This window comes from Electrona antarctica, assembly GCF_951216825.1.
Source record: "Electrona antarctica genome assembly, chromosome: 14".
NCBI lineage: Eukaryota > Metazoa > Chordata > Actinopteri > Myctophiformes > Myctophidae > Electrona > Electrona antarctica.
Window position 1 is genome coordinate 40,529,998 of NC_136795.1, and position 13,549 is coordinate 40,543,546.

The following is a 13,549-nucleotide window of genomic DNA, read 5'->3' on the forward strand; positions in this document are numbered from 1 at the left end:
TAGCGCGCCACTCGGTGGCGCGCTATGAGCTTGTAGATCTGCCATTTTTCAATAGCTAAAGCATAACATAATGCTAACACCAAAATGGGTTAAATTGGTTCTACAAAAATCCGTTCCCATAGACATCATAAGCCAGCTGACTTTAGACTTCAGTTTTCTTTTCCCGTTTACTTCACGGCAACCGGAGTGATACAGACGCATGCAGAACTGCGTTATGATGAAACGTAATCATTAAATATAAAAATAAATCAAGATACGATCTCGGCGACGAGCGCCATAGGAGCAAAAGACGTCAAAAGACGACCTCGGCGGCAAATGAGTCAAACTAGCCCAAAGTGTTGCCACGTACAAGACAAAGTGTTCGTCCCACACTGGGTTGAGCGTCTCCGGCTTGACTTCGGTGGCCTGGATGCACCTGGCGGGCAGCACCTCCTTGGTGCTGGAGCGTTTCTCCAGCTTGTCTCGTCTCTTCCTGAAGCTAAACCTCCGCTCCTTCTTCTCCTCCGTCTCCCCCCCCCGGCAGGGACTCTGTCCCAGCAGGATACCCAGCATGCAGTAGGGGTCACTGTACCCTGATGATCCAAGGCCGCGGGACATGCAGAGAAAAAGGTTACCGTGTGGCGTGTGCACTAAAAAAAAAGAGCTGTGAATTAATTTAGAACAGGGATGGGCAACTTTGACGATGGAGAGGGCCACTATATTTCCACACTCATTCCAGAGGGCCATATATTATTGTCGTAGCAAAAATAGCCGATCTACAAGCTCAAAACGTGTCGCGCTGCGACACGTTTTGAGCTTGTAGATCGGCTATTTTTGCTATATTCAAATTGAAATCTTGAATTATTTTTTTCTATATTTGAATTGGAATCCTGAAAATTTACATTTTTATGTAATTTCAAATGCCTTTAATTATACTTGTGTTGAGCAATGAGCTACTAATTTAGATACTAATTAAAGTGGGTCATGTTTGAATGTTGTGGAATTGTAACAGCTGAAACCAATATTATATCAGTATTCTGACATTAACCTGAGGGCCGCATTAAGTGAAGGTGGGGGCCGCATGTGGCCCCCGGGCCGCCAGTTGCCCACCCCTGATTTAGAACAGCACTAAAAATGAGCTGTGAGTTAATTTAGAACAGCACTAAAAATGAGCTGTGAGTTAATTTAGAACGGCACTAAAAATGAGCAGTGAATTAATTTGGAACAGGGGTCTTCAATGTGTTTCAGCTGTATTTATCTTAATATCGTATAGATTATATTACTATAGTATTATACAATATAACATTACTGTAGGAGTTATTATTATACTTTCAGTGAGACCTAGCGCCGCCCATTCCACGGTGACACTCGCATTATGCTTCTCCCCGTCACCCTTTTCCAGTGTCTTGGACTCCTCATTGTGTCAAATGGACTTGACCACTTGTGCCTTGGACTTTCCTTTCCTCTTTCCTTTTTGTGATTATGTCTTGCCCAAATTGCACTAATGCACGATGTATGCACTCTTGTTGTTGTCCAAAATTGCTGGAAATAAATGAACTGAACTAAACTGAACTGAACAGCCCAAGGACCCCCTAGTTGAGACAGAGAGGTGAAGCAGACCCTCCCACTAACATATTGGATTGACGTTCATGTGTATTTTCAGACATTTAACCACTTGGGTCAATACCTAGTAAACTTCACCTTTGGCTCTGTACTTGGTCTGCTCTTTCCTCAGTCTACACCAAACGTCTTTGCCAAAAATAGCAGATCTACAAGCTCAGAACGCCTCGCAGCGCGAGGCGTTGTGAGCTTGTAGATATGGTATTTTTGACTTACGTTCTCCTCGGATTATAGGGATGCTAGGGTTCAAAGTTCCTATCACACACAAGAGTTGGTGGACCGCCTGTAGTGACTCTGAGGACCCCCTAGGGGTCCCGGACCCCCCGCTGATGACCCCTGATTCAGAACATAATTATGATATACTGTAGGTAATGAGTGTTGAATGTCAAAAGCATTTAGAATACATTATGGGACGACGAGAACGTTTCAAGATATCATCTTTTAAACCACATTAACCCTGGTGCAGTGTTCCTATTTTCGGCAGATTTTCACAATGTAATGATGTAATGCATTGTGACTTGTGAGCTTGTAGATCAGCTATTTTTGCTGTAAATATTTAAAAATGCCTCAAGAACATTTTTTTTTAAATGGGAAAAACAGCAGCTCTACAAGCCTGTATATGTGGTATTTTTTTCTACTTATTGTATGACAGAGTAGAGGTGTTTAGGTTAAAGGAGCATTCAGTGATTTGGAAAAAAACCCGGTCCACCCGGTAACAAGATGTGCACATGCACACGCTCTACAGTGGGGGAAGTACAACAGACCAACAGCACGTGCACCAATGCACGCCCACTCGATCATGATTGGAAGAAGGCCCCTCACATCCTGATTGGATGAAGGCTTTGCCACCCAAAGCCCAAACCGAAACTAGGGTTTTTTGACCCCAGGGGCTCACTGGGGACAGGGAGGAACTCCTTATATGGTCAGCACACTTTATAGTAGGGAGGATTATCCAAAAAATAAGAAAAAATAAGTGATATTTGAATTAAGTGAAATCACTGAATATACCTTTAAGTGTTTAACCAAATCATGAACCCTATAGCATCCCTATTTCATGCATGTTATAATACAAAAAAATTGGTGAATACGAGAATAATAGATTTGGTGTAGAGATAATATTAAAAGGAGGGGATGATGGATGATATTGGGTTAAAATGATAATAGGAGCATATTTTCATGCACAGAGATTGTTTTTGCATTGTTAAAACATTCAGCGGGTAAAGGAATGCCTCACAGATTGTTTTTGCATTGTTAAAAACATTCATATTTTCATGCACAGACACTGTTTTCATTCATTTTCAAGCCTGTTTTCATTCATTTTCATGCACTGTTTGAGACCGTTTATGCATTGTTACACATTCAGTGGGCGAAGGAATGTCTCACCGTTGGCATCCTTGGCCATTAGATTCTTTGCTTTCATGACAGACACCCTCATGGAGAAACTGGCTCGCTGAAAAACACAGACACAGTCTAATGGGTCAATAATACAGTCAACTGAGTCCAAATATTCAATGACTTAAAGGAGAATTCCATACTAAAAGGCTTTCTTACCTTTCTTTGTAGTTGTTACGTCCCCACCAAAGAGGTCCAGGTGTTATTTTGTGCAAAAGCTCCTTATTGGCTATTTCCCCTACCATAAGCCCTAAATGAATTGCATTGAATTGAATGGGAATTGAATGGGGCTATGGGGTGTTGTGTTAATTCGCTTATTTCCATCGCTCAAAAAAAAAAAAAGAATTGTGTAATGTAAATAATATCCCAAGCGGCACACTTTACTACTTATTTCGATGGAAATAAGCAAATTAGCACAACACCCCATAGCCCCATTCAATTCCCATTCAATTCAATGCAATTCATTGAGGGCTTATGGGAGGGGAAATGGCCAATAAGGAGTTTTTGCACAAAAAAACACCTGGACCTCTTTGGTGGGGACGTAATGACTACAAAGAAAGGTAAGAAAGGTAAGAAAGCCTTCTAGCATGGAATTCTCCTTTAAGATGCCAATTCCATTAAGACCTGAGGCCCTGTGGTCTCGTGAATATAGTCCATAATGCCATATTTGCAATATTCTGTCAATAATTAGACTATACATTTTGGTCACTGTGCTTCTTTACTGTTTGAAGCTCTGCCAGGTGTTGGAGAAATTTAGCATTCTTTTGTCTCAAGGACCTTTCTGAGAGACAGCTATCTGCTACCAAATGTAAATCTTAACCACACCCAGAATCCAATGTGAAGGTATATTTTGTCTCATGTTGTCAATGTGAAAGTAGTCTTGGACTGGCCGCTCCGGTGGTCAGTACTATGGGCCCTGGGCTCCAGGCTCAGGGTCTAAGGCGAAGCTCTGTTGTATTTGTACTTCTGAAATAAATACTACTCTGATGGGATCTTCAGTTCACTTTCTCTGCCTGCGTTCTTCATCCGATCATCTGATGTAAGTTTCTGACTACAGTTTGCTTTAGTTTAGAGAGTTCTCTTTAGTGCTCTCCAGTTTAGTGAGTTTACTGAGGTTAGTTGTGTGAAAATACACGACAGAGTGGCTGCCGAACCCGGTCGTGATGGTGCATTTTTTGCGTCAGGCGAAAAAGAACCAGCGGGACTTTTGGACGATTCAGTTTGATTTTCGGCAACCGACAGTTTAGTTTGATTTTCGGCAACCGACGGTTTTGTTTGATTTTTCGTTTAGTCTACAGCGGGAAGAAGTGGTCTTCTCTTCGGGGAGGATGGACGGCGGCGCAAGCAGTGCACTCCGAAATGGACAGGGCGTCGGCGGGGGTTCTGCATCTCTTCACGTCTCGGCGGGGAGCAGCGGCCCCGACCGGGGTCCAGGGGACGTCTCTTCACGGCCTTCACCGAGCGGCGGGGTCTCCAACCCGAGGGAGGCGATCGATCTACACGGCGACCCGACCGGAGTCGCCGACCAAGCGGCCGACCGAGAGCGTTCACAGCGGACCGTGCACCGGGAGGGGAGCGCACGGCTCGATTCAACTCATCAGCGGCGAGGTGGCCACGAACGGCGACCGCGGTTTCATTCATTCTTCAAATACAGCGGATCTGCAAGCTCATTTTGCGTCACGTGTCTGTGTTTCGACTGGGCCTGTAGCTGCACAAGCGTTCATATTTTTCTTTCCAGTCATTTATGTGATATTTCATATTCATATAATGTCTGGAAGGGGGGAGTATGGTCCTGTGTTTGCATAGGCAAGGGTCGAAAGAAGATTGCAACGCATGCAGCCTCAGTTTGACCACGCATGGCTGAAACTGACATAAGGTGAGAGACAATGAAAAGAGCGACATTATAAGAAGAGAGATTCAATAGTCTTTATCTGTATTCAAAAAAGTGTGTCTAAATGTAAGTCTATTCAGCGTATATGTAGGCATATGTTGATGTCTGTGTTTTGTCAAAATTCGTTAAAAAGTTGATTCAAGAAATAGAGCCTATAGGGGAAATGTGGAGATGATTAAATAAGTTTAGCTTTATTGATGTGGCTGTGTCAGGCGGACGAGAGTGCCCCTCTCACTACGCGTCAGTTTGTAATTCGTCTTGGAATCAGTAAAGCTGATTATTCTTTTCTCGTGTGAAATTTTGTTTGCAATAATAGTCAACTAAAAGGCAGTTAGTTGCCAACGACGTGCAAGGTTTTTTTGTTATTATGGAGAAAACTTTGGCCTTTAATCGTGGTAAAAGTAACCTGGTAAGCATAGATGCTCCTTCTTTAAGTCTTAAGGGTTGCCTAAAACGGCCGTTTGACGGGAGGGGATCGCCGCTGTACTGGCATCGAGACGGGAGCGAAGGAAGGATTAGTTTCAAAATATAAATGGAATTATCAAACATGTCCGAAAAAACGTATTTGAAAATGAACGTTATTGGCTATGTTTTACTCTTAATATCATATTAAACTGGGTGTTTAGTTATTAAGATTGAAGGTCAATAATTATTCCATAAAAGTGGGTGTTTCAAAGTGAAACAAAGGGGTTAAGACGAAATTGTGTTGTGGTTTAATGTCAGTATGTGTAGTTTGCTTTAGTTTAGAGAGTTCTCTTTAGTTCTCTCCAGTTTAGTGAGTTTACTGAGGTTAGTTGTGTGAAAATACACGACAGCCCATTTCTATTCTTTTTTAACTGTCACTCTGGCAGTCCCAGCAAGGAACTGGATGTACCCAACCCACTGTTCTGAACTCCATTCTACAAAATACATTCTAAATCTGTAGTTGCGTGCGTGTGCGCGCACGCAACTACGCACGCACGCACGCACGCACGCACGCACGCACGCACGCACGCACGCACGCACGCACGCACGCACGCACGCACGCACGTGTGTGTGTGTGTGTGTGGCGCCCCATCTGAAAATCTTTTGTGCCAGCCAGGGACCCCCAGAAGAGGCTTGTGTTAAACATTTTAAACATTTGTCAAAGATATGCGTCACATACATAAGGGCTGTTCTATATTATTGAGTCAATAATGCCAGCTTTCTTTATACTAATACATCATTAATTTATAAATTGTGCACCGTAAATAGCCGTGAATAACACGTCGAGAGCTTGTAGATCTGCTATTTTAAGTACAAGTCCGGCTTCACCCCCAAAGTGCAGCATTTCACTGAATACACTCTGATAGCTAGGTCATTAACCCATTTTGACCTGAGATCAGATTCTAAAAATGTCTTCTACATCCTGACAGTTTTCTGAAAAAGCTACGTTTCTATGTCAGTGGTTCTTCGATTTTTCAAAAATAGCAGACCTACAATATTTTTCAATAGCTAAAGCATAACATAATGCTAACACCAAAAGGGGTTCCCGCCCCCAAAATGGGTTAAATATCAGTACGTAGCCAACTGCAGAATAACATACGAGGGCCTTAATGGTGGAACGGGAGACAGCTGAGGGATCAAAACATTCAGGGGAACATTTAAATGGCATGTTTCCGGCATGGTTCAGCAGAAGGAGCTGAAGGAGCAGCACAATGTTTTCATTTTCTAAATGTTGAATGCCTGACAGTCAAGTAAAGACCAAAAGCAGCAACAACCAAACATTATAATGGGAGCGCTTTACCCTAAGAAAACCTCTTTCCATCCATGGCTTCACATTTAAGGCCCATTCACACCAGGACTGTGTGTGTGTGCGTGTGTGCGTGTGTGCGTGCGTGCGTGCGTGCGTGCGTGCGTGCGTGCGTGCGTGCGTGCGTGCGTGCGTGCGTGCCCTCCATCCGTCCGTCGCTATAAGTGCTACCTGAAATGTGTGCGTTTCACCCAAAATAAATTATAAGCGGCTGTGGAATGTATACTGTTCACTGTTGTTATATGATTAAATACAAAAATAACAATCATAACAAGCTTGTGTTGTAGTTTGGTAGTGAAGTAATTTTCCATAGAAATAGCCTATCCTGTCAGTAGATCAATTCTGGCCTGTATGACATTGACCACCAGTACATAGGTTTACATATTTGGGCGGGAACCCCTTTTGGTGTGACTATCAATCCTCTCTCTCACACACCAGTGATCACCCTCCTTTGTGCCAAAGGTTGCCTACCCCTGGCCGCTAACATTCTACAAAAACAGCAGATTGACAAGCTCAAAGCGTGTCGCAATGCCACGCATCGTGAGCTTGTAGATTCGCTATTTCCATCAGAGATTTGCAAGCCCCCCCCCATCCCCAACCCTGGTCAATGAAGTATAGGGTTTAAATGTCTAAAAAGCACAATCGTTATTTATTGTCACTCTCTTCAAATGGTGACATTTTTCTTTTCTTTCTTCAGCACAGTAAATAGATAGGCTACTTTATGTCGGGACTATGAAGACTAGATGGCTTTACGCCCCCCTAGTGAGACCTTTCACTGTCGGGTGTAAAGAAGATGTTGGCTTGATGGCCCGGGTATCGGAGGAGACCCGAGGCTTTCTTCACCCTCCCAATGACTGATTGTGGGGGTTAGCAGAGATACTTGTATAGAGGCTGGGGAATTGGGAATTGGCTATACTAAATTGGGACTTGAAGGGGAGGAAATGTTTTTCTTTTGTCTTGAAGGGGCATGTTTTGCACAATAACAGTCTTTTCATTATGTCTGCCCACGATCTCTGTGATTCATACAGTACGTTTGTTTACCTCAGTCACTGATACTAAAATCTGATTTTTTATTTTTATTTTTTCTATGAACCTGTGACTTGACACCCATACTGTTCTTTCTTTTCAAAATCTTTTTATTTCCGTTTTATAACAGCATGGGTGTAACGCATGTGGAGGTACACGCTATCCCCCCCACCTCCTCCCTCCCCTGAACAGGCGCCCTGACCGCTTGTGGGGATCATCAATGCAGCGACAAAGATGAGCCCTCCCCATTCAGCTTCCCACCCACGAACACGGCCAATTGTGTTCGTTGGAGCACCCGGACAAGCCGTATGCACCATGAAGGCTAAGCTCCATGGTGGTGGGCAGGAACTTTAACCTGGACACCCATACTGTTCTAAAACGGAAATAAAAAGATTTTGAAAAGAAAGCAGACTAGATGGCAGCATGATGGCATATGGCATATGGAACAAAGCATCTCACCTTGGATTCTTGGACTCTCTGTAGAATGATGTCATGCTCCTCCTGACCCATGTCAAACACCTTGGAGAATAGCAACACAATGAAAAGGTTAGCAAAGCTTTGTGGTATACTTACAAAGCATCTTGTCCCCGGCAATGTTGTCTTATATCTGTAACTACGGTATGATTTAATATACCACAACTAAACGTCTAAGAGTCACACTATCAAATAAACCACAGCTCAATATCTACAGCTGTAGGATCTGTTGGTCTTCTTCTGAGTATGCATCATGAATGCATTCTATTCATACACAGACAGATCTTCTAATAAAGGGCAGATCAATGTTAATGAACTTTTGAACGGCGCACACCACTCTCTCCAGTGCTTTTAGCTTACGATACCGGTAGTTGAAGGTTGCCATTCGAGGGTGCTCACTCAGTCACTCAGTCACTCAGTCACTCAGTCACTCACTCCAATTTTCCAATTTCAGTTTGGAGTTAGATTTTTAGGGAGGGAGGAGGGACCGGCTTCTACGGCCCTTTAGGGTTTAGCCTGGACCGCCTTTTTGCCAGCATCGCAGGACCAAATTTGGTTCTGTGGTTTCGTCATTTTGGTAAAGTATTTCCATTTTTTTGAGTGGTGCAACCACTCCAAGGAACAGCAATGTCCGTGACGTTCAACTATGTGTGTGACTATGTTTGTGTGTGACGTTAATGAGCACCAGTACCAATGAGTACCAAAAGTGGCGCTGTTGTGCCAGAAACAGAGAGAGAGAGATAGTGCTGCACTGTTGCCTGCTAATGAGAGAGATAAGGGGGGGGGGGATTTGCACCACTCAGTTCACACGGGTGTGATTTTTCCTCAATGTTTAAATGTATTTTGTAGGAAAAGAATCCAGCCAATCCTCTTGTGGTGTCCACAATTTCTTCCTGAATCCTTAAGTCGATGTTTTTTCTTGTCCACCTTTCATGAATTGTACATCAAAGCTGTTAGATATCTCAATGTTATACTTCAGTACATCATTTGAAGTGGTTTGACCAGTGACAAATTTCACAATTACGTGAGCTTTCCGGCGCACACGAGTTAACAGGTACGGTACATGGAGAATTGAGCAGTGAGCTTAAGATACAACTCTTAAGAAAGTCTGTCCTAGAGCAGGGGTTCTCAACGTTTTTGGCCGGGGACCCCCGGAAATGCTTTGGCAACGTCTCGGGACCCCCGCCCCGCCCCCTCCCGACCCCCAATATAAATTGACTGCTACAATAACCTTAAACCATTTTGGGCGGGAACCCCTTTTGGTGTTTTAAGCATTGTTATAATTTAGCTATTGAAAAATAGCAGATCTACAAGCTCATAGCGCGCCACCGAGTGGCGCGCTACGAGCTTGTAGGTCTGCTATTTTTGAAAAAAAGTGAAAATAAAATTTAAAAATAAATCTTTTTTTTTTTTTAAATAATTTGGGGACCCCCTAAAATAATTTGGCGACCCCCCGAGGGGTCGCGACCCACGGGTTGAGAACCCCTGTCCTAGAGGATGTGAGAGGATTAATTTTCACCGTGAGGTTTGTTGCATAGAAAGAAAGTCTAAAATCACCCTGCAGGGAGAATTTTCCTCCCCCTAGGCTTAGACACCAGATTTGAGTGGTCTTCACACAAAATCACACTTGTCTGAAGTGAGGGGCACCCAGATTTTTGGGGACACGTTGATGTTCTCACATGAAATACATTTATTACTAGATGCATTTATATCAGCGAGATGACGGCACTGATTACTTATCCTAAACAACTATTAAAGTCTATAGACTTGGCTGGCACGAATTACATGATCATTTACACTGAACAAACGTTAAAGGTCCATAGACTTTAGCTGGGATTTATAATTAGGCTCAAAACAAACATTAAAACCAAGTCCATAGACTTGACTGGCCTATGACGTAATTTGGGAAAGCCTTGCATTCTCTGCCCTTCTACACATTCTACATTTCACTACATCTCGGATCCAAATATTGTACTTTTACTCCAGTACATTTATTTGACAGCTTTAGTTTCTAGTTACCGGTAATTTGTAAATTTGGGTTATTATTACAAAACATACCCATTTTGACCTGAGATCAGATTCTAAAAATGTCTTCTACATCCTGACAGTTTTCTGAAAAAGCTATGTTTCTATGTCAGTGGTTCTTCGATTTTTCAAAAATAGCAGATCTACAAGCTTGTAGCTTTGCTATTTTTCAATAGCTAAAGCAAAACATAATTCTAACACCAAAAGGGGTTCCCGCCCAAAATGGGTTAACCACTTCAGCCCTATATATTCTGGCCATTTGAAAATAGCCGATCTACAAGCTCACAAATGTGTCGCGATGTGACACATTGTGAGCTTGTAGATCTGCTATTCTCAAACCAATTTTTTTAGACATTTTAAAACTTGAAATGAGACATTCTGCACATTTTTTACTTTTGGTACTTTTAAGTACATTTTGATGCCAATACTTTTGTACTTTTACTCAAGTAAAAAAAACCTGGGCGTGCATGTGTCTGTGCACACACTCCAGGTGCGTGCACGTATACATACACACCCACTGTAGTTCCAAGGACACTGCCATCCTTCCTAAATTGAGCGATTCTCTCTGCATGCAAATTAGCAGATGTCAATGTGTCAAGTGTCTCGATAAAACTCTTGACAAGATGCTCCAGGCATTTCACAGTAATGAAGGGGAGTGTGATAGGTCTTTAACCGATTTTGGGCGGGAACCCCTTTTGGTGTTTTAAACATTATGTTATAATTTAGCTATTGAAAAATAGCAGATCTACAAGTTCATAGCGCGCCACCGAGTGGCGCGCTATGAACTTGTAGGTCTGCTATTTTTGAAAAATCGTAAAAATGTGGCGCAAATCTTTGAATATATATTCTTTCAAAGTGAATGTTTTTAACTCAGGTCTAAATGGATTAACTGCAGCCAGGAGACTTGGGCACGGCGCCTGCTGTGATTATATAAAGTATTTCTTACAGCTTGGAACAACACAAAAAAATCTAACCGTAGCTATTCAACTTCAAACTCCATGTTAGACTCGTCGTAAAAAAATAGACATCCATTCTGGTGGTGACTGATATTGTCACCTTCAGATGAAATGGGAGACCTTCATTTTTCAATTTATTTTTCTTTCTTTCTTTATTTATTTCACATTTATTTGATTTTCACTTTATCTACGTTTATAAATGGGAAAAAAGAGGGGGGAAAAAAGAAAAAGAATGAAGGTTTCCACATTCATTACAATGACAATAACAGTCACCAGAAGCAGGGACATGTGTTGTCAGGCTAACAAGGAGGTTGATATTGAATCGGTTTATGACTGTCAAATTAATAGCCTATCAGATATTGTCAAAATATTGAATCAAGCCATTTAAGAAGTCTGGGGTGCTTACAAATGTTAGAGTAGATGTGAGATAATTACCCCAGAAGGGTTTTAAAAAAGAAATAGGCCTTTGAAGGACGACTTCAGCCACTTTATATAATTGGTCCTCACTAAATGCTCATGATAAAATGGCGCGCTACGAGCTTGTAGGTCTGCTATTTTTGAAAAATCGTAAAAATGTGGCGCAAATCTTTGAATATATATTCTTTCAAAGTGAATGTTTTTAACTCAGGTCTAAATGGATTAACTGCAGCCAGGAGACTTGGGCACGGCGCCTGCTGTGATTATATAAAGTATTTCTTACAGCTTGGAACAACACAAAAAAATCTAACCGTAGCTATTCAACTTCAAACTCCATGTTAGACTCGTCGTAAAAAAATAGACATCCATTCTGGTGGTGACTGATATTGTCACCTTCAGATGAAATGGGAGACCTTCATTTTTCAATTTATTTTTCTTTCTTTCTTTATTTATTTCACATTTATTTGATTTTCACTTTATCTACGTTTATAAATGGGAAAAAAGAGGGGGGAAAAAAGAAAAAGAATGAAGGTTTCCACATTCATTACAATGACAATAACAGTCACCAGAAGCAGGGACATGTGTTGTCAGGCTAACAAGGAGGTTGATATTGAATCGGTTTATGACTGTCAAATTAATAGCCTATCAGATATTGTCAAAATATTGAATCAAGCCATTTAAGAAGTCTGGGGTGCTTACAAATGTTAGAGTAGATGTGAGATAATTACCCCAGAAGGGTTTTAAAAAAGAAATAGGCCTTTGAAGGACGACTTCAGCCACTTTATATAATTGGTCCTCACTAAATGCTCATGATAAAATGGCGCGCTACGAGCTTGTAGGTCTGCTATTTTTGAAAAATCGTGAAAATGCACAAAGCTTTGAATATATATTCTTATTTCGACGTCAGGCCGAAATGGGTTAACAGGAAATCAATACAAAATGTTATATAATTCATTTAAAGTTGAGTTTGAAAAATAAACTTTCGACTCTATTTTCAGTGCATGGTACCGGCGATACCACAAGGCCATGTGAAAACATGATGATTACTGAGAACATCATCAGTAAAGAAACAATATACTGTAATGTATGTACAGTATAGGCAGAAAATAGACCTGCTTCAGAACTCGCATCTGCTTTCAGATGTCTTATTATTACACATTTAAATCTTCAAAGCCATTATTTACATACACATCAAAGGTGCAGTGCAAATTGCCCTGTCCCTTAAGTGCAATTTACTGCATGGAATTAATGTCCGGTTTACTAAGGCAGCAAATAATTACACATTCAGCATATGGGCCTCCTTCAAGCTACGTACTGTGTTTGAAGCATTGATTAAAAGATACAATGGAATAATAGTGGAATTTGGAGCCATCCGCCAGTTCAAGAATAAACTGGAAAAACTATATTTAGTGATGCTGAAATTGACTGAGTGGTATAGCAGAACACGGAAACATTTTGGAGGGATGCAAGTTATATTTTCTATAATATATATTTTATATAAGTGATACGTCTAGGTATATCTAAGTGGCAGCCAATGCTGAGGAAAGGAGATTCATGAATTGCTTCCTTGGTCTCCTTTAGTGTATTGGAACAGTACACTGGACTATCGTTTAAAAAAGGAGATTTTCCGTCGCCCTTCAATTCCCTGTTTATTAAGAGACAGGGTAGCCTGGCTCCAGCCCTGAATCGCTAGCCACTGCCATTACAAAATATATGTTCTGGCGATTCAGGTCTGGTGACTCTTAAACCATTTTTTTTTTGGCTTTCGCCTTTATTTTATATATTTTATGGAGGGACAGACAGTAGGCTGAGAGAGATGGGGGGTGACATGCAGTAAGGGCCGTCGGGATCGGGAGTCGAACCTGTGGCACACTGCCAGACTGGATCACCAGCCAAGGTGCCTGGACCACTGAGCCATGGCCCAGGCCAGGTCTGGTGACTCTTTATATGGCGGTGTTGCCATCAGCGTTGCTTGTCAAACAACAAACATGGCTGCCC

The 13,549-nt window shown here is 41.8% G+C and overlaps 1 protein-coding gene across 2 annotated transcripts in view; it reads right to left on the reverse strand.

Moving 5' to 3' along the window:
• The window catches only part of baiap3 (BAI1 associated protein 3), a 100,463-nt gene that overhangs the window by 48,874 nt on the left and 38,040 nt on the right, over positions 1 to 13,549 (reverse strand). For both annotated transcript variants that reach the window (XM_079520448.1, XM_079520447.1), the window contains exons 6-8: positions 8,139 to 8,198; positions 2,983 to 3,049; positions 350 to 572 (exon numbers count right to left, since the gene is read on the reverse strand). In XM_079520448.1, the coding sequence (XP_079376574.1) occupies positions 350 to 572; positions 2,983 to 3,049; positions 8,139 to 8,198 (350 nt within the window). The remainder of the gene's footprint in view (positions 1 to 349; positions 573 to 2,982; positions 3,050 to 8,138; positions 8,199 to 13,549) is intronic.